Here is a 24,749-nt window from a genome sequence, read left to right as displayed (position 1 = left end):
AAATAAAAATAAAAAATTGTTATCCAATCCCACTACCATATCCTAGAAGAGCGCTTACTCTCGAACAGTTTCTGTGATTTTAAGACATTTTTACTGTAGGGATTTGGAGTAATGTGATGGTAAAATGTCTATTTGGGGCTATATGTCGCACTATTTAAAGTCCAATAAAATCACGAAATCAAATTGTTATCCAATCTCGTTACCATATCCTAGAAGAGCGCTTACTCTCGTACAGGTTCTGTGATTTTCAGACATTTTTACTGTAGGGATTTGGAGTAATGTGATGTTAAAGTGTCTATTTGGGGCTATATGTCGCACATTTTGAAGTCCAATAAAATCACGAAATCAAATTGTTATCCAATCACACTACCATATCCTAGAAGAGTGCTTACTCTCGTACAGGGTCTGTGATTTTCAGACATTTTTACTGTACGGATTCGGAGTAATGTGATGGTAAATTGTTTATTTGGGTCTATATGTCCCACTATTTGAAGTCCAATAAAATCACAAAATCAAATTGTTATCCAATCACACTACCATATCCTAGAAGAGCGCTTACTCTCGTACAGTTTCTGTGATTTTCAGACATTTTTACTGTAGGGATTTGGAGTAATGTGATGGTTAAGTGTGTATTTGGGGCTATATGTCCAACTATTTGAAGTCCAATAAAATCACGAAATCAAATTGTTATCCAATCTTGTTACCATATCCTAGAAGAGCGCTTACTCTCGTACAGGTTCTGTGATTTTCAGACCTTTTTACTGTAGGGATTTGGAGTAATGTGATGGTAAAATGTCTATTTAGGTCTATATGTCGCACACTTTGAAGTCCAATAAAATCACGAAATCAAATTGTTAACCAATCACTTTACCATATCCTAGAAGAGCGCTTAGGCTAGGTTCACACTGCGTTTTCAGCATCCGTTTAACACATCCGTTTTTTTCAAAAAACGCATGAAAATTGGATTGCAAAAAACGGATTCATTTGTGTGCATCCGTTTTTCCATTGACTTCCATTATAAAAAAAAAACGAATCCGTTTTTTTTGACGGACCAAAACGGACAAAAAAACGTTGCTGACCCTATTTTTCTGGACGTTAAAAAAAACGGATCCGTTAAACGGATGCTGAAAACGCAGTGTGAACCTAGCCTAACTCTTGTACAGTTTCTGTGATTTTCAGACATTTTTACTGTAGGGATTTGGAGTAATGTGATGGTAAAGTGTCTATTTGGGGCTATACACCTCATAGTTTGAAGTCCAATAAAATTACGAAATCAAATAGTTCTCCATGTTGTTCTTGTTGTTGGACGCTCTTGGTAGACTACTTCCAATCCCAGGAGGGACCAGTTTCATGGCTGATGGAGGATAACCATTAAGAGACTTTTTTCAGGACTGTTCTTCTATTCTAGTTTAATAAGTCTATGTTCCTTTTAAGTTTAGGTTAGGGACTCGCAAGAGAATAAGGACCCTTGATGTGGCTTGCGAGCTTACGATATTTCTTGCCTATTTTTTTCTTCTAGTTTTCAACGGTAAAAGATATCTACTAATACCTCATTGAAGATTGGAAATCGAGCCATCAAGGAGCCCCACTAGACTAAAGCTGCTTTCACATGCTGCAGATTTTAGGCAGATTTTCTGCAGCAGATTGTCTGTTGCCAAACCAAAGTCAACCTGAAGTTTCAAATCTGCTGTAGAAAATCTGCATCAAATCCGCAGTGTGTGAAAGCACCCTTACTATTCTGCAAGTCTTCCCCAGGGCATTATAGGGCCATGCAGCTGCCACTGACTGACAGCTACTTACCGCCCTAGCGGTCGTGTCTCTGCCACCTAATAAAGAGTGCTGAGGGGCCTGTGTGAGCTGCTGGTGCCTGCTGATGCCCGTCCCCCGTGCCGACTTCTATGCTTTTATAGAAGAAGTCTGGCTAAAACATTTTTGTATTGTTATTGTATTGTCACCCAAAAGTTATACAAATCCCCAATATACACCTATTACGGGAAATGCTTAGAAAGCGCTTTTTTCTCTGCACTTACTACTGCATCAGGGCTTCACTTCCTAAATAACAAGGTGAGGTCACTTCCTGGATAACAAGGTGATGTCCCTTCCTGGGTAACATGGTGATGTCACTTCCTGGATAATATGGTGATGTCACTTCCTGGGTAACATGGTGATGTCACTTCCTGGATAATATGGTGATGTCACTTCCTGGATAACATGGTTATGTAACTTCCTGGATAACATGATGATGTCACGACCCGACTTCCAGAGCTGTGCGGGCTGTGGCTGCCGGAGAGGATGATGGCAGGGGGACACTGAGGGATACAGGGCACCGGAGGAACACTGAGCATCCCCCTGCCAATATCCTCTCCGGCAGCCACAGCCCTCACAGCTCTGGGAGTCGGGTCGTGACATCACCATATTATCCAGGAAGTGACATCACCATGTTACCCAGGAAGGGACATCACCTTGTTATCCAGGAAGTGACGTCACCTTGTTATTAAGGAAGTGAAGCCCTGATGCAGAGAAAAACACTTTCTAAGCATTTCCCGTAATAGGTGTATATTAGGGATTTGTATAACTTTTGGGTGACAATACAATAACAATACAAAAATGTTTTAGCCAGATTTCTTCTATAAAAGCTTAGAAGTCGGCACGGGGGACGGGCATCAGCAAGCGCCAGCAGCTCACACAGGCCCCTCAGCACTCTTTATTAGGTGGCAGAGACGAGACCGCTAGGGCGGTAAGTAGCTGTCAGTCAGTGGCAGCTGCATGGCCTTATGCAAGAACAAGATGGAGAACTATTTGATTTCGTAATTTTATTGGACTTCAAATTATCAGTTGTATAGCCCCAAATAGACACTTTACCATCACATTACTCCAAATCCCTACAGTAAAAATGTGTGAAAATCACAGAACCTGTACGAGAGTAAGCGCTCTTCTAGGATATGGTAGTGTGATTGGATAACAATTTGAGTTCATGATTTTATTGGACTTCAAATAGTTGGACATATAGCCCCAAATACACACTTTACCATCACATTACTCCAAATCCCTACAGTAAAAATGTCTGAAAATCACAGAACCTGTACAAGAGTAAGCGCTCTTCTAGGATATGGTAGTGTGATTGGATAACAATTTGATTTCGTGATTTTATTGGACTTCAAATAGTGCGACATATAGCCCTAAATAGACATTTTACCATCACATTACTCCAAATCCCTACAGTAAAAATGTCTGAAAATCACAGAACCTGTAACAGAGTAAGCACTCTTCTAGGATATGGTAGTGTGATTGGATAACAATTTGATTTCGTGATTTTATTGGACTTCAAATAATGCTACATATAGCCCCAAATAGACACTTTACCATCACATTACTCCGAATCCGTACAGTAAAAATGTCTGAAAATCACAGAACCTGTACGAGAGTAAGCGCTCTTCCAGGATATGGTAACGAGATTGGATAACAATTTGATTTCGTGGTTTTATTGGACGTCAAATAGGCCCAAATAGACATTTTACCATCACATTAATCCAAATCCCTACAGTAAAAATGATTTTTCTATATCTATGACAAATAAGAGAAATAAATTAAAATGAGTCTGGTTTTCAGGTGTTAAAAATTACATGTAGTTAGAAAAAAATAAAATATTCCTGGAGCTGAAGGGGTTAACAGTATATGAATTAAACTGTGGTGGATGTGTAGGGGTTAAAAGTGGATGAATTGAAGTGTTGTGGATCTAAAGGGGTTAACAGTGGATGAATTAGATTGTAGTGGATGTGAAGGGGTTAACAGTGGGGGAATTGAACAGTTATGGATCTGAAGGGGTTAACAGTGGGTGAATGGACCTGAAGAGTTGACATTCTTTAGTAAGTCTCACATGTAGGTATCACCCTATGATCTTCCTGGCACATTCTGAAGCCTGGAACTAACTAGTCCTGGCTATTACCGTAAAACATGGTATATAGGAGCACTGTAATTCCTAGTGCTGATAGTGTGACTCCATTTCAGTGAAGTGCTGATAGCGTGACTGCAGTGAGACCGCCTGGGGGTGCCGCCAAATACACTCCTACTGGTCCTGAGATCACTTACTATCAGGACTGGATAGAAGAGAAGAAGGAGGTGTGGCTCCAGCTCCAAGTGCCGAACTTTATTAAAGCAAATATACCATTGGGTACATCGCTTTAAGTTCTTTACGTTAATTGATCCTATGCCCCAGAATAGACCGGCGGCGTGCACGGGAATCAAACGCTGGTTCAAGAAAATGACCGCGGCACCATCGCTGATCAATTCATGTAAAAAACTTAAAGAACCCAACATGTTTCGCAGCCTGGCCCCTTACTCGTACCCATGCAGACTCGGATGAGGGGGGGGGGGGTTTAAAAGTTTGCTATGGGGCCCAGTCATTTCTAGTTTACACCCCTGATGCCGAGCCCTCTCTAGGCTGTGTTCAGTCTCTTCCATGTCTTCCCACCCACAGGCCTTTTTATTACAGTGCATGCAGCACAATTTTACTAAATCACGGTAGAAATTGTGTAGTTTTACTGCAATCTGCAAAACTGCTGTAAAATAATCCCAATTTTCACTGAAATGTGCATAATTGCAGCTATCTCAACAGTACAGTAACAATATGCTCTGTCATGAAGTGGGCGGTACGCATTACTGTTTTAAAGGGGTACTCCGGTTAAAAAAAAAATTCAAACCAACTGGTGTCAGAAAGTTATATGGATTTGCAAATTACTTCAATTTAAAAAATCTGAAAGAGTCACTGTCAAGAAATTTTTTTTGCAGAAATCAGTAGTCCAGGCGATTTTAAGAAACGTTGTAATTGGGTTTATTAGGCAAATCTGCCATTATCTGCATGTAAAAAGCCTTTTCCCAGGTCCCCCCCTCCTCTCCTTTCTGTCATCCACTGCTCAGAATCAGGAAATCTCAATTAGACGTGTCCTGTCTGTTCTATGAAGAGGGAAGGGGGGGAGGAGAGACGGAGGAGAAATGTCGGCAGCAAAAAAACAGAGAACAAGGGATTACTCAGCAGGGGAGCTATTCAGAGTGCTATTCAGAGGCCAGATACGTCAGTGGTGACATCAGAGGAGAGAGGACAGAGGGTAAGGTAGCTTTTAATTAACTCTTTGTTGTCCTGTTTTGGTGTCTTTTTCCCGCTCTCCATAGGAGAACAATGAAGACAGGAGAGCTTCAAACTGATTTTTCATGATAAAAATTCATTTTTCAGCTAATAAACCCAATTACAAAGTTTCTTAAAATCACCTGGACTATTAATTTCTGCAAAAAGAAAAATTCTTGACAGTGACTCTAAGTTTTCCCATACTTATCAGCTGGTGTATGTCCTGCAGGAAGTGGTGTATTCTTTCCAGTCCTACACAGTTCTTTCTGCTGCGACCTCTGTCCATGTCAGGAACTGTCCACAGCAGGAGAGGTTTTCTATGGGTATTTGCTAATGGTCTGGACAGATCCCATCACTGACAGAGGTGGCAGCAGAGAGCACTGTGTCACATTGAAAAGAATATAGGGGATAAATGTATGATGGGAAGTAGTTAATCTTAAAGCGACTCTGTACCCACAATCTGCCCCCCCCCCCAAAAAAAAACAACAAACAAACAAAAACAAAACAACACTTGTACCGTCAGCTGCTTTTAATCCAAGATCTGTCTTGGGGTCCGTACAACAGGTGATGCAGTTACTGTCCTAAAAAACAACTTTTAAACTTGCAGCCCTGTGTCAAATTGGCGTTGCCTATAGTACCCATGCCCTAGGATTGCCAAACCCCTCTGTCCCTCCTCCCCGCCCTCTTCTCCTATTCATCACCTGTGTAAACACTGCACATAAGCTGGATCGTTATGGCACCTGTGCAGTGTTCAGACAGGTGATGAATAGGAAAAGTTCTGCCTGGGGCATTCCTAGTGATGAGGAGGGACGGAGGGGCGTTGCAATCCTAGGGCACACACACTCTAGGCCAATTTGACACAGGGCTGCAAGTTAAAAAGTTGTTTTTTAGGACAATAACTGAATCACCTGCCGAACAGACCCCCGGACAGATCTTGCATTAAAAGCAGCGTTCCGAAGATACAAGTGGTTTTGGGGGAGTCAGATTGTGGGTACAGAGTCACTTTAAGAAATCCCTCTGCTTGAACTCAGTTTCTGTGCCGAACTCAGCATGTGTCCAGAGCAACAAGATTTTCCAGCCTCAGCTGCAACTGCACAGAACTCTGAACAGGGATCTCTTTGTGACAGATACCCTTTAATGTTATGATAGATTGGGGGCTCCAACCAAATAAACAATGGTACTACTAAAAGTATGCCAAAGTTAAATTGAATGGAAGAGAAAGAACGGAACGGAAATTTAGTGCACTCAAAAATACATAGAAAATGTGATTATAATCAGGACCCTTTATTAACCCCTTAACGACAAAGGGCGTATAGGTACGCCCTATTGCCGGTAAGGGAGTTCAGAGCGGGGCCGCGCGTAGCCCGGGACCGTAGGTATTAGCGGGCACGGTCCGATCGCCAAGCCCGCTAATACAGTAATCAGATGCAGCTGTCAAACATGACAGCTGCATCCGATTACCGGATCCAGCGTCTCCCTGGTGTCTAGTGGCGGAGATCGCTCCTCTGGGATGTTATCCCGGAGGAGCGATCTCCGTTTCTGAAGCCGGCCGGGGACCGCTCCAAGATGACGCCGTCCCCGGCTCGGCACTCGTTTGTTTCTGGCTGCAGCAGCCGAAAGCAAACGAGTACCGATCTCATGGATCTCTGCAGCATATCTATGCTGCAGAGATCTCAATGAGAGATCAAAGTGTATATACTAGAAGTCCCCTAGGGGGGCTTCTAGTATATGTGTAAAAAAAAATAATAAAGTGTTGTTGTCAATAAAAAGCCCCCTCCCCTAATAAAAGTCTGAATCACCCCCCTTTTCCAAGGTTATAAATAAAAGTAAATAAATAAATAAATAAATAAATAAATAAACATGTTTGCTATCGCCGCGTGCGTAATCGCCCGAACTATTAATTAATCACATTCCTGATCTCGCACGGTAAACGGCGTAAGCGCAAAAAAATCGATCAAAAAGTTGTATATGCGCAATCAAGGTACCGATAGAAAGATCACATCATGGCGCAAAAAATGACACCTGAAACAGCCCCATAGACCAAAGGATAAAAGTGCTATAAGCCTGGGAATGGAGCGATTAAGTGACGTATATTTGTTGACAATGGTTTGAATTTTTTACAGGCCATCCGATACAATATAAGTTATACATGTTACATATCGTTTAAATCGTAACGACTTGAGGAACGTGCATAACAAGTCAGTTTTACCCCAGGGCGAATGGCGTAAAAACACATTTCCCTCAAATAAACAAAATGCGTTTTTTTTTTTCAATTTCACCACACTTTTAATTTTTTTCGGGTTTCGCAGTGTACTTTATGCAAAAATTCAGCCTGTCATTGCAAAGTACAATTAGTGACGCAAAAAATAAGGGCTCATGTGGGTTTCTAGGTGGAAAAATGCAAGTGCTATGGCCTTTGATGCACAAGGAGGAAAAAACGAAAACGCAAAAATCGAAATTGGCTCTGTCCTTAAGGGGTTAAACAAAACAACACCACCACATGACCACCACGTATCTGATACGTCATGATGCCGCGCGGGGTGTTCAGAGAGGGGTCCCGCCGGGACCCCACTCTGAACGGCGCTGATCCCGGCTGACATGTGCAGCCGGGCAGTGCCTCTATGAAGCCGGGCAGTGCCTCTCAGTGAAGGAGGCGGGATCCGAGCGGACTTCAAACGGATCCCGCCTCCTTCACTGAGTGGCTGAGCAGCCCTGAGACGTAGTGTCTCGGGCGGCTTCAGACACCAGGGAGCGGCCGGGAACCGGCACCGGAGCGCCGTAATGCGGGGCCCGCCGCTGGAACCGGCGAGGTAAGGACGTCTTTTATTTCAGCCACCTCCTCCCCGGTCCCCCAAAAAAGTGCCCCCACGCTGGATAACCCCTTTAAAACCATCCTCATAGCATACAGCACAACCAAGAGGATCCAAAATAAGATATCCTCGCCAGGAACAAACAGAATTCTACCCCAACCATTATAAATACAGGTACTGTCACAAAATATACAAGATCACACAAATCACCTAGAATAATAACAAAACACCCCTGATATAGTGCTAGGGTGATGCTAAGCAAAAATCACTTCTAATAAAGTGCTATAGTATACCAATGCAAGTTGGATAAATAGTAAATCTACATGAGCAAGTGCAAAGAAATGAGCAGCAAAGGAAAAAGAATATGAAGCAATAAATAGTTACTGTAGGAGAACAGCTTAAATGATGTATACAGACAGTGTAAATATAAAAAAAATGTTTGAGCAATCTCACAGACAACTAAGCGGAAAACTTCATGTAACTTGTAACCAATATCAAGAAATATTCTGAAAAAATGGGGAGTGTAGGTTTCACCCCCTTACATGCTCTTGGTACCCGTTCACATGTTGGTATTGTTAATGTATTGTTAATTGTGGTCAACTTGTCAGAAAGCACATATTATTTATTTTCAGGATTAGGCTATGTTCCCACAACGTCCAAGTAAGGACAAATAAAGGCCGTTGTTCATGATCATTAAGAACCATCATGATAATTAAGGGGCGAATCTTGCTAAAAGCGCCCCCCTCAAGTGAATATTTTTTTTTTTTTTGGGCGGGGGGGGAGGGGTGTTACTAGTAAAAAGCAACCCTTTTCATCTTGGGGCAAAAAAAAAAAAGGCATTTAGTGACAGGTGACATCTTCTTTGATCTGACGCATCACTTTCCTTTTCCTCTCCTTCTGGCTCAGACCAACATGATTATTTCTTGCAGCAACAATTCGTCTCTTCTGAACCTGACAGACAAACATTTTAGGCTCAACTTTTTTGTGTCATGTTCAGTAAAGTCAGTAGGTATGTGGGTTGCCCCCTGTATGTAGAATTCCCTGCTGTGCCCCTATATAGTAATAATGTCTCTTGCTTTGCCTCCATATAGTAATAATGCCCACTGTGCAGTGCCCCAATAGTAATATTCCCCCCTGTGCTGCATCCGGCACAGTAATAATCCCCCCCTCTGCTGTCTCCATAGTAATAATCCCTCCTATGCTCTCCCCATAGTAATTATCCCCCTGTGCTCTATCCCCATAATATTCCCCCCCGTGCTGCACCCCCATAGTAATAACCCCCCCTGTGCTCTCCCCATAGTAATAATCCCCCCTGTGCTGCACCCCATAGTAATAATCCCCCCTGTGCTCTATCCCTATAGTAATATTCCCCCCCTGTGCTCTCCCCATATTAATAATCGCCCCTGTGTTTTCCCCATAGTAATAATCCCTCCTATGCTCTCCCCATAGTAATTATCCCCCTGTGCTCTATCCCCATAATATTCCCCCCCTCTGCTGTCTCCATAGTAATAATCCCTCCTATGCTCTCCCCATAGTAATTATCCCCCTGTGCTCTATCCCCATAATATTCCCCCCGTGCTGCACCCCCATAGTAATAACCCCCCCTGTGCTCTCCCCATAGTAATAATCCCCCTGTGCTGCACCCCATAGTAATAATCCCATCTGTGCTCTATCCCTATAGTAATATTCCCCCCTGTGCTCTCCCCATATTAATAATCGCCCCTGTGTTTTCCCCATAGTAATAATCCCCCTGTGCTCTGCCCATAGTAATAATCCCTCCTATGCTCTCCCCATAGTAATTATCCCCTTGTGCTCTATCCCCATAATATTCCCCCCGTGCTGCACCCCCATAGTAATAACCCCCCCATGCTCTCCCCATAGTAATAATCCCCCCTGTGCTTTCCCCATAGTAATAATCCCCCTGTGCTCTGCCCATAGTAATATTCCCCCCTGTACTTTTACCATAGTAATAATCCCCCCTGTGCTCTGCCCCATATTAATAATCCACCCTGTGCTCTGCCCCATTTTAATAATCCCCTCTGTGCTCTGTCCCCATATTAATAATGCCCCCTGTGCTCTCCCCATAGTAATATTCCCCCCTGTGCTCTGTCCCCATAGTAATATTCCCCCCTGTGCTCTGTCCCCATAGTAATAATCCCCCCTGTGCTCTGTCCCCATATGAATGATCCCCCCTGTGCTGTCCCCATATTAATAATCCCCCCGCCACCCCCCGCACACATCTTCTCCCTCCAGCAGGCGCAGTGATATGACGTCACTGTGGCTGCTGGAGGGAGATGTGTGAGGGGGCCGCGGCGGCCTGACAGGTGCTGCTATTTCCCTTAATTTAGTGTATCAGGAAGTGTTAGAATTCTCTCAGAAGCACTGACGTCACGACGAAAGGTGTAATTCCTATAGAGTGTCCAGCAGGGGGCGCTCTCTATATAGAAGTCAATGAGTACCATTGACTTCTATATATAGTGCGCCCCTGCTGGACACTCCATAGGAATTACAGTGTATGTAATGTTATGTTATGCACTGTACTTTTGGGGACTTCATGAATACATTTATAGAATACTTTGGGGAGCAAGTGTCCTTGCTTCCCAAAGTATCCTATAAATGTATTCAATTAATACATTTGCTGGGCACCGAGCAGGGAGGGAGAGGAGTGCCATCTACCTCCCCCTCCCTGCTCGGTGCTGGGAACATATACAAAGTACTACTCCCCCATTATCTGCAGTTAATGGGGGAGTAGTACCTGTGCTATGCCTATGACCGCCGCCGCCGCTCACACAGGGGCTGCCTCTGACTGCCGCTCACTCCCACCCGTCCGCGCCGCTCCTCACTATCCCTGACTACCGCCCGCGCCGCTACTCACTATCTGGCCGGCCGCGTCAGCCCGCCCCCACCCCGGCCGGGAGCACGGTACTTCTTGGTGTCCCCGGCCGGGGTGGGGGCAGGCTGACGCGGCCGTCATGCATGAGCAGAGAGCGGCGGCCGGCCAGATAATGTGAGGAGCGTTGAGGAACGGGGCGTGCGGGCGGGAGTCAGGGATAGTGAGGAGCGACGCGGCCGGCCGGATAGTGAGTAGCGGCGCGGGCGGGTGGGAGTGAGCGGCAGTCAGAGGCAGCCCCTGTGTGAGCGGCGGTGATAGGCATAGCACAGGTACTACTCCCCCATTATCTGCAGATAATGGGGGAGTAGTACTTTGTATATGTTCCCAGCACCGAGCAGGGAGGGGGGAGGTAGATGGCACTCCTCTCCCTGCTCGGTGCCCTGCAAATCTATTAATTGAATATATTTATGGGATACTTTGGGGAGCAAGGACACTTGCTCCCCAAAGTATTCTATAAATGTATTCATGAAGTCCCCAAAAGTACAGTGCATAACATAACATACACTGTAATTCCTATGGAGTGTCCAGCAGGGGCGCACTATATATAGAAGTCAATGGTACTCATTGACTTCTATATAAAGAGCGCCCCCTGCTGGACACTCCATAGGAATTACACCTTTCGTTGTGACGTCACTGCTTCAGAGATAAGTCTAACACTTCCTGATACACTAAATTAAGGGAAATAGCAGTATATGAGCATTCCCATAAATAATGTACATTAGAAAATTGTATAACTTTTCATAAGTAATAACATATAAAAAAATTATTTTGGCCGGACTTCTCCTTTAAGTACACCAGCTCAGCAGACAGTAACTCACATAATAAGCTAATGGTGCGTTTACACAGGCAGATTTATCTGACAGATTTTTGAAGCCAAAGCCAGGAACAGACCATGAACAGGGAACGGGTCATAAAGGAAAGACTGAGATTTATCCTCTTCTCAAATCCATTCCTGGCTTTGGCTTCCAAAATCTGTCAGACAAATATGCCTGTGTAAACGCACCATAAGATATAGGAGTTTAGTAGACAGTACCACATCATAGGATTAGATAGAGCAGCTGACAGACATCTTGGGTCACATGGACACTTTTCTTTGTAATTTTCCCTTATTCATAGGTGTGTGTGGTGGTGAGGGAATATGAAGATACAGCTATCGGGTCAGTACACAGCTTCATCTCTTGGAGGCATGGTGTATGATTACTGGGGGGCTCACCAACCAGTGTGCCTTATGAATGCCAAAAAGTAATAGTCTGCAGGATTACTTGTGATGAGATGACATGCAATTCTTCCCAAGAAAGATGTTATGCTCTAAACTGAGTTGCTCTTCAAGTGATATTTGAGAGGTGATGCTCTGCAGTTGATGTCTGATGAGGTAGGATGCTCTGCACTGTTTACTTGATGAGAAGTGATGCTCTGCTGACACAGCTCTAACAAACAAGTCCTGTTACTGCTCAGATGTTTACTGTGCTGAGAAATGACCCCGCCTGGCCGCTAGGAATGTGGAGGTAATGTGTCTTCTGCAGTGCACACAACATCCCATCCACTCCGCACCATCACATCTCTTCAGAGGCTCCTAGTCGGTGAGTGACCACTGACAAACGTTATTCCGGAATAGAGCCCTTGGTATGGTGGGGGGTGTCTTGGTTTCATACAAATAAGTACTTTTCTGTCACTGCTGTCTATATAAAGGGGTCAATAATCTAGATTTTATTAGAGCCAGATCCGACACTTGTTTTCTTTCTTTATTTAACCCCTTAAGGACCGGGCTAATTTTCGTTTTTGCGTTTTTTCCTCCTTGTGTATATAAGGCCATATCAGTTGCATTTTTACACCTATGGACCCACATGAGCCCTTATTTTTTGCGCCACTAATTGTACTTTGCAATGACAGGGTGAATTTTTGCATAAAATATGCTGTGAAACCAGAAAAAAATTATATGCGCGGTGAAATTGAAAAGAAAAACGCAATTCTTTTTCTTTGGGAGGGCTTTGTTTTTACGCCATGTGTCCTATGAAAAAACTGATTATATTGTTATATATGTTCCTCAAGTCGGTACGATTACAACGATATGTAACATGTATAACTTTTATTTTAGGTGATGGCCCGTAAAAAATTAAAACCTTTTACAGAAAATAAATGTTCCTTAAAATCGCTCTATTCCCATGCTTATAGCGCTTTTATCCTTTGGTCTATGGGGCTGTGTGAGGTGTAATTTTTTGCGCCATGATTTGTACTTTCTATCGGTACCTTGATTGTGCATATGCGACTTTTTGATCGCTTTTTATTACAATTTTTCTGGATTTGATGCAACCAAAAATGCGCAATTTTGCACTTTGGAATTTTTTTTGCGCTGACGCCGTTTACCGTGAGGAATCATTAATTAAATAAATTTATATTACGGGCGATTACGCACGCAGAGATACCAAACATGTTTATTTATTTATTTGTATTTATAAAATGGGAAAAGGGGGGTGATTTGGACTTTTATTAGGGGAGAGGGTTATTTATTAATAAAAACACTTTTATTCTTTTTTTACATACAGTAATATGAAGCCCCCTGGGGAACTTCTATATACACAGCACTGATCTCCCATTGAGATCAATGCTGTGTATATAATAGAGCACTGCTGCAGACCATCTGAATGGATTGCCGAGTCGGGATCAGCATCATTCTGACGCTGAGCCCCGGCCGGCTCATTAGAACGGATCTCCCCTCCGCGATCGTATCGCAGGGGGGAGATCCCCCACTAGATACCAGGGACAGGGTGCACAGATACTATACAAATGCAACTGTCAACTTTGACAGCTGCATTTAAATAGTTAAATAGCCTGCCGCTGCGAGCCCTCTCTGATCCCTGTTAACGGACGCATGACTGGTATACCCATCATGCGTCGTTAGGGGTTAAAGCTTTAACTACTTGATTTTTAGTCAATTATTATGGGGGCTGCCTTATTACTTTAGCCTCTGCTCTTCTCTGGAAACAGCATTTAGACAGACCATGTACAACTGCCCCGTGGGCATAGAAAGCAATAGTTTAGTGAAGGCAGATTAACTACTATAGGAAAGTTTTCAGGTCATGCTCTATGACCAGAGATTATTGTGCAGGAAGGGGGAAAAGTTGATCTATGACTATATAACCTATTAGAAATACCCTGATCCTGTCTTATCTATATACTGCTGTCACCTTTTGTCACATCCTACGTCATAATAATAATAATAATAATAATAATGATATGTTTTCTTTCCAGAATAGGAAGTGGCAGCTTAACCCCTTAACGACATCGGGCGTATATTTACGCCCTGATGCCGGTAAGGACGTTCAGAGCGGGGCCGCGCGGCGACCCCGCTCTGAACCGCGGCGGTCCCGGGTGCCGCTTGTAGCCCGGGACCGTAGGTATTAGTGGGCACGGTCCGATCGCCGTGCCCGCTAATACAGTAATCAGATGCAGCTGTCAAACATGACAGCTGCATCCGATTACCGGATTCAGCTGTTCCCTGGTGTCTAGTGGATAACATCCCGGGGGAGCGATCTCAGTTTCTGAAGCCGGCCGGGGACCGCTCCAAGATGGCGCCGTCCCCGGCTCGGCACTCGTTTACTTCCGGTTGCAGCAGCCGGAAGTAAACGAGTGCCTATATCATGGATCTCTGCAGCATATCTATGCTGCAGAGATCTCTATGAGAGATCAAAGCACTTATACTAGAAGTCCCCTAGGAGGGCTTCTAGTATAAGTGTAAAAGTAAAAAAAAAAAAAGTGTTGTTAATAGTAAAAAGCCCCCTCCCCTAATAAAAGTCTGAATCACCCCCCTTTTCCCAGGTTATAAATAAAAGTAAATAAATAAATAAACAAACATGTTTGCTATCGCCGCGTGCGTAATCGCCCCAACTATTAATTAATCACATTCCTGATCTCGCACGGTAAATGGCGTCAGCGCAAAAAAATCCCAAAGTGCAAAATTGCGCATTTTTGGTCGCATCAAATCCAGAAAAATTGTAATAAAAAGCGATCAAAAAGTCATATATGCGCAATCAAGGTACCGATAGAAAGTACACATCATGGCGCAAAAAATGACACCTGACACAGCCCCATAGACCAAAGGATAAAAGCGATATAAGCCTGGGAATGGAGCGATTTTAAGTGACGTATATTTGTTGACAATGGTTTTAATTTTTTACAGGCCATCCGATACAATATAAGTTATACATGTTACATATCGTTTTAATCGTAACGACTTGAGGAACATATATAACAAGTCAGTTTTACCCCGGGGCGAATGGCGTAAAAACACATTTCCCCCAAATAAACAAAATGCTTTTTTTTTTTCAATTTCACCACACTTTGAATTTTTTTCTGGTTTCGCAGTGTACTTTATGCAAAAATTCAGCCTGTCATTGCAAAGTATAATTAGTGACGCAAAAAATAAGGGCTCATGTGGGTTTCTAGGTGGAAAAATGCAAGTGCTATGGCCTTTTAAGCACAAGGAGGAAAAAACTAAAACGCAAAAAATCGAAATTGGCTCTGTCCTTAAGGGGTTAATGGCCAGAATTAACTTTTTTTTTGTATTATAGATAGTAAAATTGAAAATATATCATAGAAAAAAAATATCACAAAAATTCTTTAAAAATATGTTCAACATATGTTCAACATAATGACGGTTGACCTCAGGCTGCTCTGTGGCAGCCATTTTGTGACAATAACATCATCAAGTGGGAGGCTGGTCTAAGCCCTGTTAGGCCAACCTCCCTTTGTCAGATGACTCAGGTTGCTCAGCTCTGATTGGCTGAGCAAGCTGTAAGCCATCTAACAGTTCTACAGAGTCAGTTAGACATCACAGGAGACAAAGTGCATCATGGGAAAGCCCAAACCAGGAAGTGAAGAAACAATGAAGACACTAACTTTTTTTTTTTTTTAATCAGCAACAGAGTTGTCCTTTAACCCCTTAGCGACCCATGACGTACCTGGTACGTCATGGTGCCGCGGGGGGTGTACAGGACCCGCCGGGACCCCGCTCTGAACTGCACTGCTCCCAGCTGCAGTCTGCAGCCGGGCAGTGCCTCTATTAGGCTGCGTGCACACTACGGAATTGCCGCGTATGACCCGCGGCGTATTCCGTCGCTCGTCTCCGCACGCGGCGGCGCGCATTTCCGCCCGTGCCATAGAAACTGTTCTGTGTACGGGCGGATTCCGCGTTCCGTCGAAAGAATTGACATGTCAATTCTTTTGGCGGAACGCGGAATCGCCCGTGCATAGAATAGCGTCTATGGCACGGGCGGAAATGCGCACCGCCGCGTGTGGAGACGAGCGACGGAATACGCCGCGGGTCATACGCGGCAATTCTGTAATGTGCACGCAGCCTTAGCCTGGTGTCTAGTGGGACGGATCTCCCCCCCCACGATGCGATCGCGGGGGGGGGGGGAGGTCCGTTCTTCTGCCCGTGCCGGGCCTCAGCGTTGCAATGACGCTGAGCCCAGCTCGGCAATAGGTTCCTGTGGCCTGCTGCAGGCCAAAGCAATCTATGACCGATGTAATCGATCTTTGCTGTGTATATACACAGCATTGATCTCTATGAGAGATCAGTGCTGTCTATTTACAAGTCCCCCAGGGTGACTTTTAGTTTATGTAAAAAAAAAAAGTAAAAAAGTGTTTTTATTAATAAAAAAATCCCCTCCCCTAATAGAAGTCCAAATCACCCCCCTTTTCCCATTTTATAAATATAAATTAATAAATAAACAAATAAATAAACATATTTGGTATCGCCGCACACGTAATCGAACTGGGGCTTGTATCATCCTATTAGAACAGTCACTTGACACTGTAGGGTAGAAGGTGGTCAGACACAGTCTAAACACGGGTACAAATAACTTCTCACTCTACAAGTATTCTCTCAAAGTTCCGGCAGAGTACATTGCTACATTGGGTTAGGACTCCCTCTACAAACTCTTCTCCTCAACTCTCAACTCTCCAAGCACCGCTACAACTACCTCTCTTCTACTCCACTTTTCCAGCAGCTCAAGCACTAAAAGTCTGTGTGAAGATTTATCTATTCTGCTAAAGTATATTGTACTACTGAGAGACTTTATAGTAAAGTTGTTCTACACCAGTTGTTTGCTATCACTGGGGTTATTTTTCCCTGGACTGTGGGTGGTGGTACCGATAGTCCGGGTGGGTCAATTGCCACCCAGGACTAGCGTGACAAGAGCCCAAGGGACCCATCACAACCCAGCAGGACACCGGCCATTGGGGAACATAACGAGCCATATAAACAAAGCAGGTACCAACATCACACCTGTATGCTGGACAAGCACTGTCGTCGCGACAATACCACCTTTGGCTGAGCTGTCACAGCAACACCTATACCTGTACCTCACCACACTAGTTATCCTATTTATGGTTCCTAAAGTATTTCAGTTAGTTCCTAAAGAGTTTCACTTAATTGATACTTTCTGTTGTACTTTCTAGGAGGATACAATTTCCACTGGCCCTGCTACTTGGACTTAGAGAAAGAGAATTTAAGGTGAATAAAAATTACATTTAATTTTAAGCAGAGATTCCTATCCAAAAATATTATAAATTGCCAACCACAGAGAACTCTCATGGCACGAAAGAATCCATCAGAAATTGGCTAGAATGGCTAGATGCATCTCATAGACAGTAGGGACCACTGGGGTTAAAGGTCACTGTACAGCTGCACAGATCATAAATCACACTCATGTTGTTACCCATCATGCAGGACGTTTGGGTTGTGGAGCGCCCACGGTCTTATGTCCAGAGCTGCATCTGACATCTGAGGTTGCGGAGACACAATGCTGAAGACCGTCCTTCTCCTCAGCGTCTCCCTCCAGCTTCTGGATGACTGTGAGGGGCACGTGAGTACTGAAAAGGGAAGTGACAGATGGGGCAGCAGACTTGGGGGGTAGGTTATCATGGCTGATCTTCCTATTACTCCCATCAGCTTGTCCCCATGAGCTCACACTCTAATTAATAGGCTACTCCAGAGAAATACAATTGTTTTTAAATCATCTAGTGTCAGAAAGTTATATAGATTTTTTAAATGTCTTCTGTTAAAAAAAAAAAAAAATCAAGCCTTCCATTACATATGAGCTACTGTATGTCCTGCAGGAAGTGGTATTCTTTCCAGCCTGACACAGTGCTCCCTGCTGCCACCTCTGTCCATGTCAGCAACTGTCCAGAGCAGGAGAAGTTTTCTATGGGGATTTGTTGACATGAATAGAGGCAACAGCAGAGTGCCATGTCAGACTGGAAAGAATACACCACTTCCTGCAGGACATACAGCAGTTGATAAGTACTGTAAGGCTTTTTTTTTTATTAAGTAATTTATACATCTGTATAACTTTCTGACAACAGTTGATTAAATAAAAAAAACAAACACTTTTTTCTCCCAAAGTACTACTTTACCCTTAAGGACCCATGCCATACGGGTACATCATGGAATCCTGTCACTTAAGGACCCATGCCGTATCCGTATGTCATGAAGTCCAGCGGTGCTTTGAAGTGAGCTTAGGAGCTGAGCTCACTTAAAAGCAGGTGGGGACCGGCTGCTATATGCAGCCAGGTTCTCACTGTTAATGTTGGGCTGTCTCGCCGCAGCCCGCCATTAACCCCTGCAGTGCCGCGATTGCAGCACTTACATCAGTCACAGGAGCTGTGCTCCTGTCACTATTCCAATCGTTCTATCTGACTGCCGGAGGTCTCTTACCTTCCTCTTGGCAGTTAGATTGGCGATCAGTGTATAGAGTCCGCACAGGCAGGCCCTATGCAATGATTGCAGATTACACTGCTTAATGTTATGCTATGTTACTATTAGAAAAGTAATGTAAAAATGTTTAAGTCCCCTAAGGAAACATAAAAAGTGTAAAAAAATTTTTAAAAAGTTTTAACCCCTTAAAGACTGGACCAATTTTCATTTTGGCGCTTTCGTTTTTTCCTCTTTGTGCTTAAAAGGCCATAGCACTTGCAATTTTTCACCTAGAGACCTACATGAGCCCTTATTTTTGTGCCACTAATTGTACTTTGCAATGACGGGCTTAATTTTTGCATAAAGTACACTGCAAACCCAGGAAAAAATTAAATGTGTGGTGACTAGAGATGAGCGAACCTTGAGCATGCTCGAGTCCATCCGAACCCGAGCGTTCGGCATTTGATTAGCTGGGGCTGCTGAACTTGGATAAAGCTCTAAGGTTGTCTAGAAAACATGGATACAGCCAATGACTATATCCATGTTTTCTACATAGCCTTAGGACTTTATCCAAGTTCAGCAGCCACCGCTAATCAAATGCCGAACGTTCGGGTTCGGATGGACTCGAGCATGCTCAAAGTTCGCTCATCTCTAGGGGTAAAATTAAAAAAAAAACAACACATTTTTTTTAATTTGGGGAGGTTTTGTGTTTACGCCGTTTGCCCTAGGGTAAAACTGACTTGTTATACATGTTCCTCAAGTTGTTACAATTACAACAATATGTAACTTTTATTTTATTTGATGGTTTTTAAAAAATTAAAACCTTTTAAAAAATATATATGTTCCTTAAAATTGCTCTATTCCCATGCTTAGGCTATGTTCACATTACGTCGCCGCGCGGGCCCCCCTGTGAACACCCTTAATGACGCCAGGGTACATCGCAGTAATCACGCCTCTATTGGCGTCATTCACAGCCCCCTGTCCCTGCATCATAATTCGGGGGCGGGGCTGGGACTGTGTAGCTGATATACAGTGGCTCTCTATCCCCACTGTATTTGTGATCTAGCATTGGCCTCTCATACAGGCAGCTCTTCCCTGAATCAATTATTTTAACCCTAATACAGCCAAAGCGCCATTATTCCTGTTCTGCTGGCTACTGCAGGATTAAAATCATTCATTCAGCGAAGCTCCTATCCCCCCTCCGGCAATTACTGTGGCCTCCTCCTCTCTCCACATTTGCTGCACCATCTCTGTGACAGCAGCAGCCCCCCTCCTCTCCCCCTCTCACCTTTCCTCCCCCGGCCGCAGATCATCGCTGGCTGGCCCTGACTACCTTCCTGGAATTAGCATATGGCGGGGACAAGATCAAAGTATGATTTTGGGGTGTATGGGGCAGATGCTATATATATATATGTGTGGAAAGTGTGTTAGAGGGTGTATTAGCACAGATTATTGCCTTTATATTGATTTTTTAGGTGATTGGTTTTCTTTAATTGGTAAAAAAAAACAAGACATAACCCCTCCCCAATAAAAGATTAAATCCCCCTTTCCCATTTTATAAATAAAACACATCAAATAAATAATATAAATAAACATATTATATATCGTAGCGTGCCTAATCGTCCAATCTAATAAAATAAATCAATATTGTTCTCGCACGATGAACGGTGTAAACAAAAAGTGGTTTAAAAAGCCAGGATTGAATTACTTTTATTACATTTTATTTAAATTAAAATAAAAAAAAATTGATCAATTATGTCTCAGCTACACAAATATGGTATTAATAAAAACTGGAGATCATGGCACAAAAAAATGACTCCCTATACACCCCCATACGTGAAAAATAGAAACGCTATAAGAGTCAAAAAAGGGCCATTGTAATCTTACCTATTTGCAAAAAAAAAAAATGTTTTACTGTTAATAAAAATAGTAAAACATTAGAAAAGCTATATGAACATGTATTCAGACTGACCTATAGAATAAAGATAAAATATCAGTTTTACTGTAAAGTGCATTACGTAAACAGGGACAGCCCCCCCCCCACCCCCACACACACACACAATTTGCAGAATTGTGTTTTTTTTCCAATTTCACCCCATATGGTAGATACAAAGGCACCTTTACAAAGTGTTCCTGAAAAAAACAAGCCCTTACATGGCCCTGTAGCTGGAAAAATAAAAGAGTTATAGCTCTTAGAAGACGAGGAGGAAAAAATGAAAACACTAAATTGAAAATTGTCCTGCTCCTTAAGACCATTTTGGGCTTTGTTCTTAAGGGGTTAAGCCACTTTATACAATATATCACTCTTATCATCCCTCTCCTTTATATTTCTACTTTGTAGTCACAAGGGATATATGCCAAGCCAAAAATCTTTCCAAAGGAAAGACTATCAATCTGCAGACAGCTGTTTTGGGGTTTTTGCCCCTCGTCAATACAGAACAGGGTGTTGCCTGGTTAGTGAGAACTCTGTTGTTTATGATGCTCTTGGCTTGGCATACATCACTAGTTAATGTTCTAAGACTCCTAAATAGAGTGGAACACTGACTTAAAGAATTGCCACCTTCCCAATGTGGTTTGGGAGTTATTTTGTATATTTTTTCTTTGAAGCTGGGTAATATTGTCTGATCTCAGTGTAATGACACCTATTAGCGGTTGTTCACTTTGCGTCTGAGAAGTCTAAAACTGAAAAGAAAGGAATGGATGCTTTCTTTCAGCTCCAAAACAGCGCCACACCTGTCCACAGATTGTATGTGCTATATACAACACATGTGGATAGATGTGCTGCTATTTTGAAAGGAAAGAATCCCTTTAGGGCCAGGGTTTAGTGTTTCTAAGGGCATGGATATGTCTGCAACATCAGAAAATCAACTGTCAGAGTGCGTTCACACGTACAGGATCTGCAGCAGATTTGATGGCGCAGATTTGAATCTGCAGCAGATTTCGTGGTCCAGTTTGGATTTGCCTTCACACGTAGGGGTGTGAGGGTGCGTTCACATGTACAGGATCTGCAGCCGATTTGAATCTGCAGCAGATCTGCTGCAGAACCGCAGCGGATTTGATGGCCTAGAATTGATTTGCTTTGAATCTGCTGCTTCAAATCTGAGCCTCTGCGATCCTTTACATGTGAATGCACCCTCAATGTGTCCATGCACAAACTGGCATCGGCCCATTTTATTTCAGCTAGTGACTGCATTTCAGTAATTCTCAGATCATATACAGGTTTTGGTTTTGACAGAAAAGCATTGATTGCAGCACATTTCCATCCCAGACAAAACTTGTATACTCTCTGAAAATGACTTGAATGTGAATTGAAAGTTCTGGTCATTGAAGTGAATGAGGCCTGTGCCTATGTGAGCACCAATAGATTAGCAAAATCTGAAAATCAGCTGCCGATGTATCGTTGCCTCAGAGACATGAAATGTGGTGTGAACCTAGCCTAACTCCCTATACAATGCCCTGTGAATCTAAGCAGCAGAGTCTCTTCATTTTGTGGTGGATGTGGGAACTCAGTAGATCAGGCAATCAGATTCAGTGGTTTTTATCGCCAGGCCTGTACTGAGCAGCGTGAGGCTCTTAAAGTCCTGCATCAGGTTCAGAAACTTCTCACTGACCATGAAGCCTCATACCTGCGGGGCATAAGGACGCTCGGCAGAAGACTTAACCAGCTGAGGGGGCAGCTTCAGACACGAGAGGAAAAAGGTGGGTGCAGTTCTTACCTTCTGGCCCCCATCATATACCAGTCTGCTGCTCTTCTTCTCACTGTGGTTTTATCACACACTACAGATTCCTGCCCCCAGTTAAAGCCACCACATCACGGTCGGATACTGGGTAAAAAGCTGAAAGTAGGACATGAGCTGCATTTCTTTTGTGACCCGGGTTACCAGCTGACTGGCTCCGAATCCAGAACCTGCATGGACAACCTGACATGGAGTGGACAGCCTGCCATCTGCAGCGGTATTATTCAAGGACTACACCCTCTGCTGCCCCTACAGCTGTGGATGCACTGCTTCAGCTGTGTGTATCCACAACAGCAAGGGTCCTATTCCACGGGCCTAGGAGGGCCTAATCAACAATGTAAACGAGCGGCAATCTAGGCGCTCGTTTACTGGGCCTATTCCACGGCCCGATGATCGTTGCGCGAAGGCTGCAAGGACATAGTTACCGATGTGCTTGGAGCATCATACATTACCTGTCCAGGCTTCTTCTCCGCGCTGTCTTCATCCCCGGGTCCCGTGCACTCTATCTTCAGAATGGCCATTCTGAAGATAGAGAGCGCGGGACCCGGGGATGAAGACAGCGCGGAGAAGAAGCCTGGACAGGTAATGTATGATGCTGCTGCTTGTCAAATCATCGGTCGCCCGCCCCGCACCGCTATTCAACCGTAGCGATGCGCGGTGGGGGAACGATGATTTTAGGTCTGGCTCTAAATGGACAATCAGCTGATGACATGATCATCGGCTGATCGTTCTCTCTATTTCACTGAACGATAATCGGCCGAATCGGGCCAAATGGGGCCTATCGGGCCGATTATCGTTACTGTGGAATAGGGCCCTAAGTGCAGGAGACGAAGTAGGTTGGACTAGTCTTTGACATATAAGAGACATTGCTTCCGCCCGTGTAAACACAAATACAGTATATAAAGGACAAGTAACCCAACAAAGACGATAAATAGAGATGAGTGAACCTCGAGCATGCTCGAATTCGTCCGAACCCGAACATTTGGCATTTGATTAGCGGTGGCTGCTAAAATTGGATAAAGCCCTAAGGCTATGTGGAAAACATGGATATAGTCATTGGCTGTATGCATTTTTCCAGACAACCTTAGAGCTTTATCCAACTTCAGCAGCCCCCGCTAATCAAATGCCAAACACTCAGGTTCCGATGGACTCGAGCATGCTTGAGGTTCGCTCATCTCTAATGATAAATAAGAAGAGAACACTAGGTTAAAAGTAAATAAAATTATTTAACTGTAAAAAGAAAAATAGGACAGAACATTAGACTTACGAAATGAGTCTATAGCATGTGGGGTATCTATGAGTTGTATTGAAGACATCATCAATTTTTTCAGTAAATATAGTAAAATACCTGTATATAACTACAGGTGCTGTTGACATGAAATTCTCACCAGATGTCCACCATGCAATCCACACCCAAAGAAAACAAACCATAGATGTCCATAAATTAAGTTGTGTGTAATAATAAGAAATGACCCAGGGAATAAGTATTGAACATGCTTCCTGAATGTATTTAATACTTCATACAAAAGCCTTTGTTGGTGATCACAACTTTAAGATGCCCCCCTAAGTAGAGAAATTATTGCTCAGGTGGGATTTTGGTCCATTCTCCCAAACACTCTTCAAATCTCAAAGGTTTGGTGGGCTCCTTCTATGAATTTTGAACTTTATGGTCTGTTTACATAGAGCCATTATCGTTCAAATTTTCACAATAACAATCGCATTTGAAGGATAATTGGCTTGTGTAAACACAGTGAAAGATCAAGCAATGAGCGAGAAATTAGTCATCGTGATCTTTCAACATGTTCTCAAATTGTCGTTGGTCGTTCGCTAAAAATTCGCAGATTGCTTTGTGTAAACAGTCTTTCACAGATTCATTCTAATGTCTGAAATGGACTCAAAGTGAGTCTGTACCCACAATCTGTCCTCCCCCCAAACCACTTGTACCTTCAGATAGCTGCTTTTAATCCAAGATCTGTCCTGGGGTCCGTTCGGCAGCTGATGCAGTTATTGTCCTAAATAACAACTTTTAAACTTGCAGCCCCGTGCCCAACGGGCGTGGTCTAGAATATCTATGCCCTAACTTTGCACCACCCCTCCGTCCCTCCTCCCCACCCTCTTCATCATTAGGAATGCCACTGGAACATTTTCTCCATGCTTAACATTGCACAGGTGCCTTAAAGGGGTATTCCCCCCAAAAATATTTTTGCATTAATACGTTTCATTCCCCCACGGAATGCATAGAATCATCAAATCTCTGTCCAACCCGACACGCTCCCTGCTCCTGGCCCCCACCCTCGGAGTCACGTGTCCTCCATCTCTTCAATGGGCTGGCTTGTAACCCGGCTCACTGAAGTGAGGGAGGACACAGAGACAGTGACAGCTGCTGATCACTAAAAAAGACAACTGAAGACAGCACCTCTCAGTGAAAAAATGTGATGTCTTTATTCACATCCTACTTGCGCGACGTTTCGGCTGGTTCTCAGCCTTTCTC

At 43.6% G+C, this 24,749-nt stretch overlaps 1 protein-coding gene across 8 annotated transcripts in view; it reads left to right on the top strand.

Annotated features, from left to right (window-relative positions):
• LOC138788477 (fibulin-7-like) overlaps nt 1-24,749 on the top strand; it is a 73,943-nt gene that overhangs the window by 33,816 nt on the left and 15,378 nt on the right. For 4 of the 8 annotated variants that reach the window (XM_069966363.1, XM_069966361.1, XM_069966362.1 and 1 more), the window contains exons 2-5: nt 17,285-17,339; nt 17,556-17,691; nt 22,070-22,220; nt 22,305-22,475. In XM_069966363.1, coding sequence (XP_069822464.1) covers nt 17,629-17,691; nt 22,070-22,220; nt 22,305-22,475 — 385 coding nt within the window. In that variant the 5' untranslated portion in view covers nt 17,285-17,339; nt 17,556-17,628. Of the gene's footprint in view, nt 1-4,040; nt 4,120-11,963; nt 11,983-12,280; nt 12,406-17,284; nt 17,340-17,555; nt 17,739-22,069; nt 22,221-22,304; nt 22,476-24,749 lie in introns of those variants that run through there. The other 4 variants (XM_069966357.1, XM_069966359.1, XM_069966364.1 and 1 more) reach the window with 4 other exon arrangements.

Source organism: Dendropsophus ebraccatus, chromosome 4 (assembly GCF_027789765.1).
Source record: "Dendropsophus ebraccatus isolate aDenEbr1 chromosome 4, aDenEbr1.pat, whole genome shotgun sequence".
Lineage (NCBI taxonomy): Eukaryota > Metazoa > Chordata > Amphibia > Anura > Hylidae > Dendropsophus > Dendropsophus ebraccatus.
Note: the sequence above shows the minus strand (reverse complement) of the source record. Positions and strands in the feature narration are given on the sequence as shown.